Source organism: Labeo rohita, chromosome 13 (genome assembly GCF_022985175.1).
Source record: "Labeo rohita strain BAU-BD-2019 chromosome 13, IGBB_LRoh.1.0, whole genome shotgun sequence".
In the NCBI taxonomy this organism is placed as follows: domain Eukaryota; kingdom Metazoa; phylum Chordata; class Actinopteri; order Cypriniformes; family Cyprinidae; genus Labeo; species Labeo rohita.
Genome location: NC_066881.1, coordinates 25,479,313 through 25,498,959, shown reverse-complemented (window position 1 = coordinate 25,498,959; position 19,647 = coordinate 25,479,313). Strand labels below are relative to the sequence as shown.

The 19,647-nt window shown below is 36.2% G+C and overlaps 2 protein-coding genes across 5 annotated transcripts in view; one reads left to right on the top strand and one right to left on the bottom strand.

Annotated features, from left to right (window-relative positions):
* The window catches only part of slc8a3 (solute carrier family 8 member 3), a 55,871-nt gene extending 39,518 nt beyond the window's left edge, over positions 1–16,353 (top strand). For 2 of the 4 annotated variants that reach the window (XM_051126925.1, XM_051126928.1), the window contains 6 exons: positions 487–593; positions 10,291–10,308; positions 11,220–11,344; positions 12,160–12,259; positions 13,692–13,964; positions 15,825–16,353. In XM_051126925.1, the coding sequence (XP_050982882.1) occupies positions 487–593; positions 10,291–10,308; positions 11,220–11,344; positions 12,160–12,259; positions 13,692–13,964; positions 15,825–16,201 (1,000 nt within the window). In that variant the 3' untranslated portion in view covers positions 16,202–16,353. The remainder of the gene's footprint in view (positions 1–486; positions 594–10,290; positions 10,309–11,219; positions 11,345–12,159; positions 12,260–13,691; positions 13,965–15,824) is intronic. The other 2 variants (XM_051126926.1, XM_051126927.1) reach the window with 2 other exon arrangements.
* The window catches only part of gmfb (glia maturation factor, beta), a 373,066-nt gene that overhangs the window by 226,010 nt on the left and 127,409 nt on the right, over positions 1–19,647 (bottom strand). The window lies entirely within an intron of this gene.

The following is a 19,647-nucleotide window of genomic DNA, read 5'->3' as shown; positions in this document are numbered from 1 at the left end:
GGTTTTGTTTCAGTTGACTGTTCACCCGAAAGTGTGATTCATCTGCAAATTGGCCATCGTTAATTCTAGTTCTCGATTGCATCGTTAATTCAAGATTCGACTGCTGAAATAAAACTACTTAATAAAACAACTTTGCAACTGTAAAACTACATGATTTCAATTAGCAGTGTTACAGCCTCACTATTGAGAAATATAATTCAAATACTAACTTTATTTTTAATACTAATATTATTAATAATTTTATTATAAATGTATTATTTGTAACAGTGCTACAAATAGTTTGGATTTACCTGAAACCCATATACCACTGTTTCATCTTGCAGTTAACATGACTGATTGTACAAGACAGCTAGGGGAATGAATCATAGAAAGATGATATAGTGTGTTTGCATGACCTATTTGACCTCTGACCTCAGAACAGCCCACTGACCCCTCTCTTGATCAGTGACCCCTGATGTTGTTTTTCTCTCTCTCTTCCTCTCTCAGTAAAACCATACAGGTTAAAATCATCGACGATGAGGAGTATGAAAAAAACAAAAACTTCTATCTGGAGCTAGCAGAACCACGCATGGTGGACATGAGCCTTCAGAAAGGTAAAACACACACAGTGTACCCACGGAAAGATCACATCCTGTGACCAACGTCCTCTTTTACTGTTCATTTAATCTATTCACTCATTTCTAATTCATTTCCATTCATTCAGTGGCTTTTTATCAAGTCATGTTTTATGTCTTCATGTTATTTGAGATTCACCATATGTGACCCTGGACCACAAAACCAGTCGTAAGGGTCAATTTTTCAAAAATTAATCATTAATCGTCTGAAAGCTGAATAAATAAGCTTTTCGTTGATGTATGGTTTGCTGTAATACAACATTTGGCCGAGATAAAATCTGGAAAATATGGAATCTGAGGGTGCAAAAAAGTTGAGAAAATCGCCTTTAAAAGTGTCCTAATGAAGTTCTTAGCAATGCATATTACTAATCAAAAATTAAGTTTTGATATATTTACAGTAGGAATTTTACAAAATATCTTCATGGAACATGATCTTTACTTCATTTCCTAATGATCTTTGGCATAAAAGAAAAATCAATAATTTTGACCCATACAATGTATTTTTGGCTATTGCTACAAATATACCCCAGCGACTTAAGACTGGTTTTGTGGCTCAGGGTCACATATAGTACATTCACACACAATATCTTTCAAAGGTTTGGTGTCAATAAGACTTTTTTTTAAAGAAATGAATTTTATTCAGCAAGGATGCATTGAATTGATCAAACGTGACCGTAAATGCTTTTTTTCCCTATTTCTTCTAAAAATATCGCGTTTCCACAAAAATATTAAGCAGTACAGCTGTTTTCAACATTGGTAATAATAAGAAATGTTTCTTAAGCACCAAATCAGCATATTAGATTGATTTCTGATGTATCATTTGACACTGAAAACTGGAATATGACATCACAGGAATTAATTACATTCTAAATTCTAAAACATTCTAAAACAATTCTGATTTGTTGAGCCGTGCTCAAAGCTGTTGTAAATTACTTTACAAACATACACCTTTGTTTACATCTGTGTTGCTCGGCAACCACTTTGTTGCAACCACAACTGTGTCTGATGAACTATTTTTTTGGCGGAAGAATAATGTTTTTATTAATATCATTACATTTTATTTGCTTTATTTAGTTTTGTGAAACCTTACTACATATACAGTATTGAATAACCATTTTATAAAAGCAATAAGCCTTGTGAAACCATGGTTTACAGTGAATTTATAACAGCTAAGGGGGTTTTAGGCACTCCGCTTCAACGTCCTAACAATGCCCATTAACTCTTAAAAATTCACTGTAAACCACGGCTTCTTGGGGCTTATTGCTAATTGCATCAATATTTCACAGTATTACTGTTTTACTGTGTTTGATCAAATAAATGTACCCCTGTGGACTTTAAGAGGCTTATTTCAAACAAGTTAAAATTAACTTAATTATTCCAAACTTTTGAATAATGGTGTATATCTGCTTTTTACTGTATTTTGACTATAATTATGCTAATTTTTTGGCTCTATGAATGGATGCTGCCGGTAGAGGTCACCTTGGATGACCCCACAGTTTCAAGTAGAGCCAGTAATGGACTCCTCATAGAAAAATGAATGAAAAAGCAACATTTTAAAACCGGTTTTGTCAGATTTTATTTCTTGTATACATTACTGAAGCATAAGGTTAGCCAACAGCTTCTGAGATTACACGATTCAAGTAGAAAGGATGCCGATTGCCTAAATAAAAAATAGCTACCCAGCGGCATGGCGGCCTAGCGGACCGACTTGCCTTAAAGGGACTTTGACTCAAAGCACATGAATTCAATGAAGACCCACAGGGCACTGCTCTCATACTGACTCATCTCCGACTCACACAAGAAATGCTGCGATGACGTTTTTGTATTGCTTTAAAAATGGCAACGTTTCTGTCTTTGTCTTCCAGTTTTTATATCGTTTCCTGAATGTCTGGAGATGACTGTTTAGGAAACAATGTGAAGGATTAGCAAGCAGTGTTGGTTTTTCACCCACTCCTTTGGAGTTTCAGTATACATTGACCTTAAACGCCAGTGTGGGATCTCAAAAGTCTGAGAAATGAATACACACACACACACCTCAAGAAGTGAAGTGTGTCTTTCAATATCTCTCCATAAATCAGGCAGACGTGGTCAATGCTACCAGCACGTACACCGAAGTGCTACGGTGCAGTGTATGTGTGTGTGTGTGTGTGTTTGCATGCATGTATGCATGTGTCCTTGTCCCAGTATTATACCCTTCAGAAAGAATGAGAGATGAAGAACAGCTGGTCCTCTCTGTTTGAGCTCTCATCTCGCCTGGACAACATTAAACAACCTACTTATTAACTTACCTAAGCCCACAAAAACAACATGTTGGCTTGTCTTCTCACTTGTGTGCTTGTAAACAAGCAGTTTATTAATTATTCAGTAGATATTTCTTTATTTCAATGCCAACGTGGATTCGAATAGGATTACATTTTGATATTCAGAGAAATCCAGGGGGAAAATGTTCCTCAAAGTCAGATATATGTACATCTGTAACTATAATTTGTTTGACAGCCAATAATAAGCAAAATATGAACATTCTAAGTTGTTTCCATGGTAAAATGCATTGTCGGATTTTTATATAGTGCTGGTTCCAGGTCTGATTCGTCCTAATAATTACGGATCTTTGATGATTCAGTCATAAATTCTAGTAGTTCAGTGAATGAGTCAGATCGAAGGAGTTGTTCATCTGAAACAACTCTTTAATTACTCATCTTCATGCCTTTCCAAACACTTATAATTTTCCTTTCATTTTTTATTCCTAAAATTTAACAACCCATCTGACTCACGCATAAGGGTTTTTGATTTGCTTGAAAGAACCAGAGTGTTTTATTTTTGTACACTGTTTGCGCTGGTATGATTCACGCTGTAGATTCACTAGCGCAAGTCGTCTTTTGCAGACAGATAAAACATTGTATCAAATGGGTTGTAGGTGTTTTTGACACTGAACCTGTAATAGAAGACACATCACTTGTCCTACATCAAAACATGACTTTAGAAATGCTGATCCTGTGCTGTCGCTGCAAAATATGTGAGAGCGGTTGAGGGATCTAAAGAAACGTTCTCAGCTTTATACATTTAAATACAGGGTGGTTTCTTTGGCATTGAACCCTCTTATGCACCAACCGGATAAATATAAAAATGTGGCGGTAGAGACGGTTGTGAAAAAGCGGGTGAGACAGACAGGAAAGCTGTGAGACAGGAGAAAGTTAGAGAGAGACAGGTAAACAATGAAAAAGATGGGAAATAGTGAGCAGAGAAAAACAGGGAGAGGGAGAGGGTCAACACTGTTAAGTTTACACTGTTGGTTGATGTTGTAGTCATATTTCTTGTCTTCTGACGAAAAATATTATGATAAAAGACAAGAAATGTCTAATTAAAATAAATAAATTAAAATTAAAAATAAATAAATCTTTTGACAGAAAATTCATTAAATGTATTAATTTTTAATAATTTTAGTCCATTTATTTACTAATTTAGTGGTTGAAAAAATTAATTGTATTTATTTTTATTTAAACGTATTGACATTTAACAAAAAAAAAAGAAGAAGAAGGGGGTAAGACAGGCAGGAAAGCTGTGAAATTGGAGAAAGTTGGAGAGAGACAGGTGAGCGATGAAAAAGACAGGAAATAGTGAGGAGAGAAAAACCAGAATGGTTTGACAGGAAAGGGTCAACGTTCATTTTACATTTTTTTTTTTTTTTTATATAAATGTTTGTTATAAATGTTTTTATAAATAGTTGTTTTTTTTCTTTGTTTTAGTCATATTTTCTGTCTTTTCACCAAAATTATTATAAAAAACACAGAAAATGTCTTATAAAATATTTAAAAATATTTACAATTTTAATTATAAAATATTTTAAAAATGTTATTCTCTTGACAAAAAAAATCATTAAATGTAGTCATATTTAATGATTTTAGTCCATTTTACATAATGTAGTGATTGAAAAAAATTAAATGCACAGTATTTGTAATTTTATATGTATTTAAACGTATTGACATTTAGACATTTAGTACTGACAATTAAAAAAAGAAAAAGGGGGTAGACAGACAGGAAGGCTGTGAGACTGGAGAAAGTTAGAGAGAGAGACAGGTAAACGATGAAAAAAGAGAGGAGATAGTGAGGAGAAAGGAAGATGGTCAACATTGTTTTTTTCCCCTTTTTTCAGTCACATTTATAGTCTTTGAACAAAAAATATTCTACAAAAAAGACAAAAAAATGTAATTTTAAAAATATTTGAAAATACTCTTTTGACAAAGAAAAATATGGCCATATTTAATGATTTTAGACCAGTTTACTTAATTTAGTGGTTGAAAAAATTAAATGCAAAAAAATATTTGTAATTTTATATTTATTTAAATGTGTATTGACATTAAGAATAAAAAGATGAAGAATAGAGTAAGAAATGCAGGAAAACTTAGCTGTGAGTCAACAATGTTTTTTTATATATATATAAATTGTTTTTTTTTCTTAATTTTAGCAACATTTTTGTCAAAAATATTATTTAAAAATAATTAACAAAATATTTGAAAATAATATAAAATAAAATAAAATAAATAAATGTAATTAATCAAATTTAGTGGTTGAAAAAAGAAATGCAAAATTTGTGGAAAAAAAAACAAGCAAAAAGATGTTTAAAAAAAACTATGGGCACCTTTTCATTTTCACATTGTCAATGATTAGCTCATTTGACACAATCATACTTTTTTTTAAATTTCTAAATGTTTTCTTTGAAAACATTGTTAGTACTAATTTTTTGCTGTATTTAATTTTCCTCAACAGTAATTTAATTAAAATTGTTTAATTCTTGTCTTTGTTATTGAAAAATATTTTGTTAATATTTTGTTAACTAACATTTTTGTCAGACATTCATGTGCCATTAACACGGAGGCTTTGTTTTGGTAGGTGGTAAAGGAAAAAAGATGTGAGACAGACAAGAGATGGTAATAAAAATGAGGAGAAATAGACAAGCAGAAAGTGTGTGACAAATAAGCAGAGATGGGTGAGGCAGGTGAAGAAAGACAGAAAGAAAAGGGGTGAGTCAGGTGAGGAGAGAATGACAGACAGAATAGAGTGAGAGACACATGAGAAAAGAAGGAGAGGGAGAGACAGGAGATGGGTTCTGCTGCATCTGTGTCTGATTAATATCTCATAGAGCACAAACTTGCAACACCCCTACCACATGTCCCAAATGAGTATGTTTAAAGAGAAGATCATCAGAACTGAATCACATTATCACAGAATTGCCAACCAAAATATCACCCCACTCTCTATGTGTGTGTGTGTGTGTTAGAGAAAAAGATCTCTGCGTTCACATGTGTGCGATGATGGAATAGCTGTGAATGAGCCAATGACAGGGGAGTTTTCGTCTGAATATCGACACCTACATCCCACGATCCCATTACCTCACAGAACGCAGGGAGGAGAGAGCCGTCTGCTATCTGTTGCCAGGGTACCATCAGCTGTTGCTAGCGCTGATGTGCAATAGATTTACACTGAACTGTTGAATCGAAGCTTCCAGGAAAGAACAGCGAGAGAGAAAATGTGGCGAACGGATTAAACGAATTCCTTTGTGCGTTTGACACGTCTATGTGTGTTATCATGAAGCAGACGTGTTGAAAAGCCTAGAGCTGACGACGCTGCACAAATTACAGGTTAATAATGTGCATCAAGACACATCCCCCCTCTACCCCCAACCCTACTCGCAGACACATTCGAGCATAAATTACGGGCTTATTTACACATCCAGCTTCTCATTATAGGTCGATATTTTCATCTCAGAACACACACACTTAATCAAAGCTTGTTTGTTCACCGTCTCATTCATCCTCAGCAACAGAAAATTACAGCACTGATTACAGAACTATTAAAGTCATTATACATACACACAGAGAAAGGAAAAAAGTGTAATGGAGAGACAAAAAAACTGATTCCTTTAGTGCTATTTTTGTAAATGTGTGTGGATATAGGTGTTAGATTAATAAATTAAATTAAAAAATTAAAAAATGGATAATTCAGGAACCCTGATGCATTAACCAGTTGAACTTTATTGTTATTAGGGATCATTTAGTTCTTAATAAACATCCAGGAGACCTCAAGGTTACTTGAAGGACATTTCTTACAAGATGTAATATAGGTCTCAGGTGTCTCTAGAATGTGTCTGTGAAGTTTCAGCTCAAAATACACCACAGATCATTTATTATATCATTTTGAAAATGCCTATTTTGAGTGAAAGCGGAAATATGCTGTTTTCGTGCATGTCTCTTTAAATACAAATGAGCTACGGCTCCTCGCCCCCTTTTCCCAAACAGGGCTGTGCCTTTACAGCTCATTCCTCAGATACTCTGCCCAAAAACGTGTTTGGTTTTGATTATCATGTCTATTGCACAGAAATCATGCGTTTTAAAGCCATATCAGTTTAAACTTCTGATATAGGGTTTTCTGAGCGCACACATCCAAAACACGCAAACAGAAAGCGGCTGTCACACGGCATGTGAGTACTAAACTAAGTTCTCTTTCACAAACAAGTTTACTCTGTTAAAAACATGCATAAGTTACAAAAACATAGTCGGTTATGTCTGTGAAGGTAAACAGGTTGGAAAGAAATCGCATGTTTATATTACATCTGTGTATTAAGTGACAGCAGTGTAATATACTGCTATCTACGCTGTTAATATGAAACAAACAATAAAATAAAAGCATAAAATCACTCACTGCTCTGGACTGAATAACGTCTATATCTTTAATAAGAAGACATTTCTTACTTGGATAGCGTGAAGGGCGGGGTCTCAGCTAATACGGCAGTGTCCGTCAACAGTCGTAGGCGGAGCCTGTAAATCGTGACATCACGTGACCATGTTTAGGTGAGAAATAGCTTCACAGCAGCTTCTGTTCAACTACCTAGTATTATTTCTGTCTTAGAGGCGATTCTAGGATTTTCATTTTAGGGGGGGCTCAGCCCCCAATGAGGGTATTATAATATATACAAAATTAAGGTTTGCATTACAGCCCTATTTCCTTAAGTATGCAAACCTTATTGCACACGCATTGGAATATGCATTACATTGGACGTTACATTTTCAAATGAAAATGGAAACATGATCGTTTTATAAAGTCATCTGTGGTGTGATAGGGGTGAACAGTGAGAACTACAGTAGATGGGGAACCGATTGCTCCTTTTATGACAAAGAACCGCACAGATGCAGATATTATAACAATCTATGATAAACACACACCTTGTTCTCACCTTGTTTCTCACTCTGTGGTCTGCGGATTGAAAAAGAAAAACGCGCTGAAAGATGGGAGGAGCCGATCCAAGTTTGCCGCATGAATTGGTGTACAGTTTATGGATCTAATCGCAAAATTTTAGGGGGGGCTGAGCAGTCATTTTGGCCTAGCGACGCCCATGGTCATTTATATTATCACAGAAATACTGTGATTAAAGGTCATAGTTCGGATATAAACATTGTATACATGGTACATACATGGTAGCGATCAAAATAGAGCTTCAAATAACGTTTGTGTCAATTGCATTGTTTCGCCACAATTGTGTCATTGTATCAAGAGATTGGTTCAAAAACCCTGATTCATCCAGTAATGAAGTATATATGAGTGAGTCATTGAATCATTCATTCAAACCACTTTTTCATAATTTTAATATTAAAAATTAGTGTATTAAAGCAGTTCACTTCCAGAACAAAAAATTACAGATATTGTACTTACCCCCTTATTGTCCAAGATGTTCATGCCTGCCTTTTTTCAGTCATAAAGAATTTTTTTTTTTTTTTTGAGGAAAACATTTCAGGAGTTATCTCCATGTAGTGGACTTCGATGGCGCCTGTGAGTTTGAACATCCAAAATGCAGTTTTCAATGCAGCTTCAAAGGGCTCCAAGCAATCCCAGCTAAGAAGTAAGGGTCTTATCTAGCAAAAAGATAGATCATTTTCTAAAAAAAATAACCTCAAATAACCTTTTTAACCTCAAATGCTCGTCTTGTCTAGACAAAATCGCCCTACACTGCTGTTTTACAATTTTTTGTAAAGGGCGTTTGACCTTCTTTGCATTTTTGCTTTGTAAACACCGGGTTGGTACTTCTGCAGCAATGTAGGACAATTTTAAATTTGGAGGAGAAAATGAAATGGGAATTTTTAGACATACCCTAACTGTATTGACTCGGGTTACACAGAGCTCACAGAGCTAGACAAAACGAGTGTTTGAGGTTAAAAAGTATATACATTTTTTTTTTATGTTTTTTTTAGAAAATGACTGATCGTTTCTCTAGATAAGACTCTTATTCTTCGGCTGGGATCATTTAAAGCCCTTTGCATCTGCATTTAAACTGCATTTTGGACATTCAGACTCGTGGGCACCTTTGAAGTCCACTATATGGAAATTTTCCTCAAAAAACATAATTTCTTTACGAATGAAGAAAGAAAGGCATAAACATCTTGGATGACAACGGGGTGAGTACACTATCTGTAAATTTTTGTTCTGGAAGTAAATATATTGTATGTTAAATACATATATAATAAAGTGTTCAGTTCATTAAAATTAATGAAACACTTTAAAATAGACTGTAGCAATTAATACTTGTCACACATTTTGTTTAGTTCAGAATGGTGAGAGAATCATGATCTCAATTTGAGACAAAAATGTGATTGTCAGTTTATCCAGAATAATGCAGCTCTAAGACAAAACTAGCATTAAATTAAGATAAAATTAAAAGCTTACATGGTAGAATCAAGTGAAATAATAATAATCTCATTTTTATAGTGAATATAGGATTTTCTAGTTATGCAAAGCTCGAAAATACTTTGTTGGGTAGAAATTGTTAGTAAAATTAAAAATAAATAAATCACATTTTTTTTTTTTTTTTTTTTTTAGCCAGAAAATCTCAAACAACTGGGGGCCTTGTAGGCAAAATGGTTAAAAGCTACTGATTTACTTTCCCTCATGTCATTCCAAACCTGTATTGCTTTCTTTCTTCCATTAAACATTAAAGAAAGTATTGTTTTTTGTTTGTTTGTTTTTTGTCCATATAATTTACGACAACCAAAATTAGACGCCATTAACTTTAAATGTTTGGACATGAGAAAACTGAGAATATTTTCTTTTGAGTTCCGCAGATAAAAAGAATGTCTTACAGGTTTGGAATGAAATGAGGATGAATAAATAATAACAGAATTTCCATTTCATATCCCTTGAAGTGTTACCACTGTATTTAAATACAAAAATCTAAAATGCAAAAAGGCTTTTCTGAGGGTTAGGGGACAGACAGTGTCATTAGCACACTATAAAGGCATTTGAAGTCAATGGAAAATCGGCATCACAACAGGAAAGCAAGCGTGTGTGAATAATCAGCGTAGCTTTAGCACCTCTTTGTTCTGTCGCTACATCTCAAATGCTACTACGACACTCCCGTTGCCAGGGGCAACCACCTGCTCCGGCGCTCTGGATCGGCCCACACTATCACATCTGATCACATCTGCTCGGTCACACCTGTCGCACCTGTCCGGCTCAGAGATTCCGGGCAGGGTGATGAAACGCCAAAGGCTGTGAATTTTTTTATTCATGTTTATCCGAGTAAATAAACCCTGTCCAACATCTCATTGCATTTCCCTCCACCATTATCTGTCTAATGTTTTCTTCATGTCATTCCACCCCTCCCTCTCTCTTTTTTTTCCTCCACACACAGCTCTGTTATTAGCTGATGGTAAGTTTGAGTGAGTGTGTGTGAATGTGTGAGGTAAGATGAGGCCATCTGCAGTAATCGTGGTCTCGTCTGCCTCACACACGTGTGTCTCCAGGTTTGTGTGTGTTTTAACACGTGCACGAGAAGATAAGCTTTGGGTTGCAGGGGGTTTGGAAAGTTCATCTCAACTTTCAGGCTTTTCGGTGTGTGTTTGTGGTGTATGTGTGTGTGGATGTTGTGCTGTTGTTCTGCTGAATCACTCAGGTCTACAGCACAAATCACACTTGGTTCAGTCAAACAAAGTTTGGCTGTTAACCTGTTGTGTGTGTTTGCATGTGTAGTCTTTCTAATAAGAGAAACTAGTGTGACATTTAGCCTCATTCATAAAATAAAACCTAAACTGTACAAATAGTTTGTAAAAACGGTGTTACGTAAGTAGTCACATTCGATTCAATGCGACAAGTTACGTAAGAATGACATTATGACCATTTTACATGAATTTGCTGTGCTTGTTTCATGAATGAGCCCTGTTAACTCTAAATATGCACATTTAGTGCAGTTTATAGTGAATATTCAAAAGAATTATTGCAAGTGTATAAATAACGAAGTCCTTTAAAAGGGACAAAAAGAGACAGATGTTGATTTTAGAGTGCATGTGAATGATCACCCTGTTGAAAAAAGCAGCAAATGCTGGTTAGATATGTTTTGAAGCATGGCTGCTGGTTTACGATGGTCCATAGCTGGTTATGAGCCGGTTCAAGCTGGTTCCTAGCTGGTTTAAGCTGATAAAGCTTAGAACCAGCACATGACCACCTTAAACCAGCTCAAAGCAGCAGTCATGATTCAAAACATACCTAACCAGCATATGCTGGATTTTTCAACAGGGCATATGACACAATCCAACACAGAAGTTGTCTTTTTATCTCTTGTAGATATTCCAGACAGGAAGTTGTCATCAGAAGAGGAGGAAGCCAGAAGAATAGCAGAGATGGGGAAGCCTGTATTGGGAGAGCATGCAAAAATAGAGATTATCATTGAGGAGTCGTATGAGTTTAAGGTACACACACGCACACACTCTTGTATATGTGGTTTACAAGAACTCTCCGTAGGCGTAATGGTTTTTCTACTGTAAAAACTGTTTTCTATCACCCTACCCTAACCCTACACCTAAACCCACCCCTCACAGGAAACTACTGGCAATTTTTGATAGCAATTTTTAAGCTTTTTGGTTTACAGGGGGCACAGAAAGTTTCCTCTTAAACCATGTTTATGTTGTAGTACCCATGTCATTACACATAAACCTGTGTGACCCTGGACCACAAAACCAGTCATAAGTGGCTCGGATGTATTTGTAGCAATTGCCAAATATACAGTGTATATGGGTCAAAATGATCAGTTATGCCAAAAATCATTAGGATATTAAGTAAAGATCATGTTCCATAGATATTTTGTAAATTTCCAATCATAAATATATCAAAACTTAATTTTTGCTTGGTAATATGCATTGCTAAGAACTTAATTTGGACAACTTTAAAGCCCATTTTCTCTGTTTTTTTTTTTTTTTTTTTTTTTTTTTTTTGCACCCTCGGATTCCAGATTTTCAAATAGTTGTACCTTGACCAAATATTGTCCTATCCTATCAAACCATATATGTCAATGGGAAGCTTATTTATGCAGCTTTCAGATGATGTATAAATCTCAATTTCAAAAAATTGACTCTTATGACAATGGTTTTGTCGTCCAGGGTCACATATATACCAGAACACACATGCATACACTCAAAATGCCAGACTAGCAGCCTTTTGCATTGTGGAATGTTCATTATGCATATTTGTTAATGTAATACATTTTGTTTTTGTATGTTCACTGTAGAGTACAGTAGATAAGCTGATTAAGAAGACTAACTTGGCTCTGGTTGTGGGCACAAATTCCTGGAGAGAACAATTCATGGAGGCCATAACTGTCAGTGCAGGTGATTACCAACACTGAACAAAAAGCAGCAAAAAAATCTGTGTTTTAATGTTTTGCCAAACACCTTTTATTCAGCAGTAATGCTTTTATTCAGCAAGGATGCATTGAACTATTTAAGTGTTAAAGGGAACCCCGGGTGTTAATGTGACGTAAATTATGTCTCTTACTGAAATATGTTGTAGAAGCCTATGAAAGATTTACTTTATTTAAAAAATCCACGTCGTTTTATACATATTATAGACATATTTTGAGCTACTGGGCTACCTGTTGCTATTTTTACCACAAGACATCTCTGAAAATAAAACACTGATATGAAGACCACAGCAACTGAAAGTGCTTACAGGTGGCGTTGGATATAAGCGTAGGTTCAAACCAAATGCCGTACCATTGATTTTTCCCCACAAGGAGTCTAAATGCCCCTGGATATATCTGCACTGAGAAACAGTGGCGTCATGACAATCATTGCCATGTTTACATCCTGCCAGGATGGCATCTAGCGTTTCTTGTCTCTGCCATTTGTAAGCTCTTTCAGTAGTTTTGGTCTACTAAAAGCCTCAACGGCATCAGGGCTAAAGTGGAGAGAACAAAGATGCGGGTCTTTAGGAAATTTTATTAATCCACAGACATCTTCCCATTCTCTTCTCCTCTTCTTATCGCTAGGAAAGCAGTGAAGACTAACATCGCTTCTGTTGTTGCTCTTCGACTGAAAATTATAACCAAAATCTGCACAATGTGGCATTAGTATTTAATTTTCAGAGTTGTGCATTTAGAGTAAAAATAGCAATAAGTAGAAATAAATCACAAACGTTTGAATGGCATTGTAGATCGTCTTAAAAATCACAAATGTGCTAAAAGCAACAAATGTGGGCCTTAAAAAACTTTCCATCTCAGTTATTATGTAAACATACACTCATGCTTGTATTGCTCACACACAATATTTCTATCTCTGTTGTGACATTACCCGACCCACATGAAAACAGTGCCCACAAAACTCCTACATGGTTCTTCTCATCCTACGACCTTTGTGTGTTCTAAACATTTTGGCAAATTTAATAATTTCAAATATCAATAGGAATGTAGGATGATCTGCTCTGTTTGATGTGTTTTACTACGTTTAAATAATTCCTACAGATCTAAAATATAAATGTCCTACATATTAGTCTTTTATGACCCTGTGCTGAAATAAAAACGCTGCTCTCATAGTGTGTAGCCTTCAATTGCCGTGACTATCAAACAGCCTGTGTTACCAAGGCAACAGGACCCCTAAATCACCATGGTGTCAAATAGATGGCTTTGGTCAGGTGTGGAAGTTGTGTAATGTGGGTGACATACAATACTAACATTTTTCATTTTCTTGTGTTTTCTACCCCGTTCTACTTTTCCTTTCTTTCTTGCTTTCTGTCGTTCTATCTGTTGTCCTGTCTTTATCTCAGGAGATGAGGATGAGGATGAGGGGGGAGAGGAACGTCTGCCGTCTTGTTTCGACTATGTCATGCACTTCCTGACGGTGTTCTGGAAGGTTCTGTTCGCCTGCGTCCCGCCCACGGAATATTGGAACGGGTGGGCGTGTTTCATTGTTTCCATAGTGATCATCGGTCTTTTGACTGCTGTGATTGGTGATCTGGCCAGTCACTTCGGCTGCACCATTGGCCTAAAGGACTCCGTCACCGCTGTGGTGTTTGTAGCCCTGGGAACATCCATCCCTGGTGAGTTTGTGTATGCTTTTGTTTGCCTACATTTTTGTAAATACGAGGTCATATCATATATGCTACTTTTCAAAAGTTTGGGGTCAGTAGGAACTTTTTTTGTAGAAATTAAAGGGATAGTTTACCCAAAAATGAAAATTCTATCATTAATTAGTCACTCTCATGTCGTTCCAAACGCGCAAGACCTTTGTACATCTTCAGAACACAAATTAAGATATTTTTGATGAAATTTGAAAGGTTTCTGATCCTGCATAGACATCAACACAACTATCACATTCAAGGCCCAGAAAGGTAGTAGAGACATCATTAAAATAGTCCATGTGACATCAGTGATTCAACTTGAATATTATGAAGCTACAAGAATTTTTTTTAACAATTTCTTCATGTGCCGAAGACTGACATGGAACAGAATTTTTTTTCATAGCTTTATAAAATTAAGGTTGAACCACTGATGTCACATGGACTATTTTAACAATGTCCTTACTACCTTTCTGGGCCTTGAACCCAAGTCAGAAAGCTCTCGGATTTCATCAAAAATATCTTAATTTGGGTTCCGATGACGAACAAAGGTCTTACAGGTTTGGAGCGGCATAAGGGTTAATGACAGAATTTTCATTTTTGTGTGAACTATCCCTTTAAAATAATTTACAGACCCCAAACTATTGAATGGTGGTGTAAAGTGTTATTCTTTATGGTTTTCCCCCTCATGTCCACTTACAGTTAAAAAAGTTTATCTTACGAAATCAGTCATATTTTGATTTTGTATGACTATTTCTACCATCTCACAGACCCTCAGAATTTAATGAGGCCAGTCTATCTGACATCAAAATGCAGAAGTTCACAGGTCAATTTTCCTGCTTAGTTTTGGACTGGGGAGGAAGTTTTGACAGTTACAAATGTACAATTATCTATTTAAGCTCATAAAATCAGTACAGATCTGATTCCTTCTTATTTAAATCATTTTAGTGCTTGTTAATCATATACAGTTGAAGTCAAAAGTTTACATACACCTTGCAGAATCTGCAAAATGTTAATTATTTGACCAGTGATATTATATAATAGAATATTTGAACAATGGCTGTATGATTTTTGAGATCCATCTTTTCACATTGAGGACAACTGAGGGACTCATATGCAACTATTACAGAAGGTTCAAACGCTCACAGATATTTCAGAAAGGAAAAACAATGCATTAAGGGGGTGAAAACTTTTGAATAGAATAAAGATGTGTACATTTTTGCCTAAATATCATATTTTTTCATTTAGTACTACCATTCAGAAGCTACAGAAGATATTTGCATGGTTCCCAGAAGACAAAATAAGTCAAATTTATCTTAATCTACAAAAGTCCCTCAGTTGTCCTGAGTGTGAAAAGATGAATCCCAAAATCATACAGTCATTGTTGGAAAGGGTCAAATACACAAAAATGCTGAAAAACCAAAGAATTTGTGAAAACTGAAGGACTTTTCTGAAGAACAGCGGTCAGTTTAACTGTTCAGGACAAACAAGGGACTCATGAACAACTATCACTAAACAAAAACAGCTGTGGATCATTCAGGTAACCACACAGTATTAAGAATCAATGGGGATTTTGAACGGGGTCATTTTTATAAATTCAACTAATATTTTCTCTTGTGGACTATATGTTAGCATACTTTATGTGAAATATTTTATTCAGGTCAGTACTAAATAACAAATAACATGCATTTTGTATGACCCCTCTTATTTTGACCAAATAATTAACATTTTGCAGATTCTGCAAGGTGTATGTAAACTTTTGACTTCAACTGTATTATTACATTATTTAATGAATCTAATGAATTTAATGCATCTTCATCAGCATCTCTCTTTTCTCCTCAGATACCTTTGCCAGTAAAGTCGCAGCGGTGCAGGACAGTTATGCAGACGCGTCTATCGGTAACGTGACCGGTAGCAACGCTGTGAACGTTTTCTTGGGAATTGGCGTGGCGTGGTCAGTGGCCGCCATCTACTGGCACATGCAGGGTCGTGCGTTCGAGGTGCCAGCAGGTTCCCTGGCATTTTCTGTCACTCTCTTCACCATCTTTGCCTTCCTGGCGGTGGGCGTCCTGCTGTACCGGCGCAGGCCTCACATCGGTGGAGAGCTGGGCGGTCCGCGCACACAGCGTATCTTCACGACACTCTTTTTCTTCGGTCTCTGGTTTCTCTACATCCTTTTCTCAAGTCTTGAGGCTTACTGTCATATACAGGGCTTCTGAAGAGAAGAGATGGGGTGGGAAGGGGTGGGGGTTGGAGATCAGGAGAGATAGATGCAAGGAAACTTCTTCTAGTCATAAATGACAGAGTAAGAGCTAAGGATTGATTCGAAAAGGTCGCTACGGTTTTAAGCAGGCATGGATTTGACAAAAAGGACATTCGTTCTTCAGATACCTTCATGCTGAAGATGCAGAGTGTGAAACATCTCTCTAAGGGGTGGGACAGTCTTAACCTGGAGTCTGAGCTTTTCACAGTCTATATTTTTCTCAACACCTGCTGAGAACGACTTTTTTCTAATGAAGTATTTTGGGAAAAAAAATACACAAAAAATACACAAAAAGAATTAAAGGATTCAAAGGACTATTTTCAGATCTGCTTCCAGGATTAGAAATAATATTTCAACAAAAAATATGAAAATATATAACTACATGAAATCTGTTATTGAGTGACATTTGAAGGACCCATAAAGTTATTTATTTATTTTTTTTCCTTGTTAAGTTTGGTAAGAACTCGTAGAGCTTACAGCTTATACCGTCAGGCCAAAGTCCCGGCTAGGGAGAGTGGCTCGGAAACACTGAGTAGACAAACGGAGAAGAGAGATGAATATGAACAATGGCTGAACACTGCATTTTCTCCCTGATATTCCTATATGGATATAATCTGCTTCCATATTTTTTCTGTACTTTTGTGTATTTCCTTGCCAAGTGTTGTTATTTCGAGAATCACAGAGGCTTCAGAGGGTTGCAGGAGAACAGAATGCAAAAAAACAAACAAGCGTGATACAGAGGGAAAATGAGGCCTTTTTGCATTCGAACATTCATCAAAACGAATCACTAGTGTATTTTCTGACAACACCATGGAGGAGAGCGCACTGCATCTGCTAGTACAGTTGTGGGTTTTTTTATCTGTTTGTATTTCAGTCTTTCAGCATCGTTGAACAAACATAAAGCACCCCAAAGAAATCTCCCACCCCCACTTCACCCCAGAGTCCCTCTTAATGGAGTCACATGACTATTTTACCAGGAAGTCCTTAAGTGCGCATCTAAACAGTGTCTGAAGTGTCAGTGATGTTGGTGGTAAATTCTGAGTGTTTCATTGGGGCCTTTAATGTGGTTCGTAATGTTTACAAGCCTTCGGTCCAGAAAAGAGTGAAAAAGGAGCAGTACAAATAGATTTGTTTATCATAGTGAGGAGAGTTTTTCGCATTTCAGGGAGCAGTAGAGAAATTGTGAGCAAAGCTGCTTTAGTTTAAATAAATGGTTCACCTAAAAAATAAAAAATTGCTGAAAATGTACTCATTTTCAGGCCATCTGAGATGTAGGTGAGTTTGTTTCTTCATCAGAACAGATTTGGAGAAATTTAGAATTAGAACACTTGCTAGATCCACTGCAGTGAATGGGTGCCATCAAACAGCTGATAAAAGCATCACAATAATCAAATCATAATTCACACGACTCCATCACTTAACATCTTGTGAAATTCTTCATGTTTGAAACAAACAAAAGCATTTAATTTTAAGCAGTCGCTTCTGGACAAAATATCAGTCCATAACCTATAATAATGCTTCCTCCAGTGAAAAAGTCCATCCCCTTTTGTCCTCTCACAAAATCCACCAACATATTTGTTTAGAACTGTTTTGGACTGTATTCGCTTGTAAGATGTACTTGATATGTGCATATTTTACTTCTGATTTAGAAGAGATGACTTTTTTTCTTCATCAGAACAGATTTGGAGAAATTTAGAATTAGAACACTCACTGAATCCACAGCAGTGAATGGGTGCCGTCAGAATGAGAGTCCAAACATTTGATAAAAAAAATCACAATAATCCACAAGTAGTAGTAATCCACAAGTAGTTTGGACTCCAGTCCATCACTTAACATCTTGCGAAATTCTTTGTGCGTAAAACAAACAAATCCGTCACTGTTGATGAAGACTTGAAGTTAAAAAAACGTCTTAAAGATGAGTTTGTTAATTACAAACATGCAGGTTTTTGCTTCAAAAAAGAAGTTAATGAATTAGAATATTGTTTTTATCAGCTGTTTGAACTCTCTTTATGACGGCACCCATTCACTGCAGAACAGATTTGGAAAAATTTAGAATTAGAACACTCACTGAATCCGCAGCAGTGAATGGGTGCCGTCAGAATGAGAGTCCAAACAGCTGATAAAAACATCACAATAATCCACAAGTAGTTTGCACGACTCCAGTCCATCACTTAACATTCTGTGAAATTCTTTGTGCGTGAAACAAACAAATCCATCAAAGCATTTTAACTTTAAACTGCCGTTTCTTGTCAAAATATCAGTCCATAATCTATAACAACACTTCCTCCGGTCAAAAAGTCCATCCCCTTTGGTTCTCTCACCACAAAATCCACCAACATATTTGTTTGGAACTGTTTTGGACTGTTTACGCTTGTAAACTGTGCTTGATTTCAGAAAAGGTGACTTTTTTTATTCGAGAAAGCCATGTTATGGATATAAGACTTATACTTTAGCAGTTTGAAGTTAAACATCTTAATAATGAATTTGTTAACTACAAACATGCAGCTTTTTGCTTCACAAGATATTAATTAATGGACTGGATTATTGTTTTTATCAGCTGTTTGAACTCTCATTCTGGCAGCACCCATTCACCGCAGAGGATCCATTGGTTAGCAAGTGATGTAAGACCAAATTTCTCAAAATCTGAGAAATTATGATTAAGAAACAAACTTATCTACATCTTGGAGGGTTAGTGCATTTTTAGCAGTTTTTCATATTTAGGTGAACTATTCTTTTAAAAAGCATTCATCAGTTCATCTGAGTAAAGTGTTTCCGTGCCTATTTTTGCTGTAGTGAGTTGAAAAGGGATGATGTGGGTGGGGTTTCTGTATTATCTGTGGACGTGATGTCATAAAGAGTTGTTTAGGGTGGCTAATAAGAGCCCAGAACCAAAGAACAGAACCTTAAACTGCCGCCCAGAAGCTGCAGTGGTTCTCTGGGCCACAGGGGGGCCACATCCCCGTCCCACCTCTGTATGTTTATACAACTCTTGCATTTGTGTGTGTGAGTGTGTGTATGTTAATGTGTTTTGTGTTTGCTCATTACAAATACAGGCCAAATCAGTTGTATACGGGATACCAGTGTTGGGATCTACAGAATCTGCAACAGACATGTTTTTATTTTTATTATGTTTACATTCGTATATAGCTGTGTGAGTGAGTGAGAGTAGTTGAAAACGCATTTATTCTCTGAAAATCTCTACATACAATTGCAAATGTAACTGCTGGCGTCGCTTCAGCCTGCTGTGTGCTTCCTACTCAGTGGCTACTCGGTACATAATCGATGTGCTTTACAGTACAAGAATTGCAGAAACCACAACAAATCGCATTGAACTTATATCAATGCTCTTAATAACTCATACAGTCTCATGTTCATGAGTGTTTAGTGTTTGAACTTTGCTTT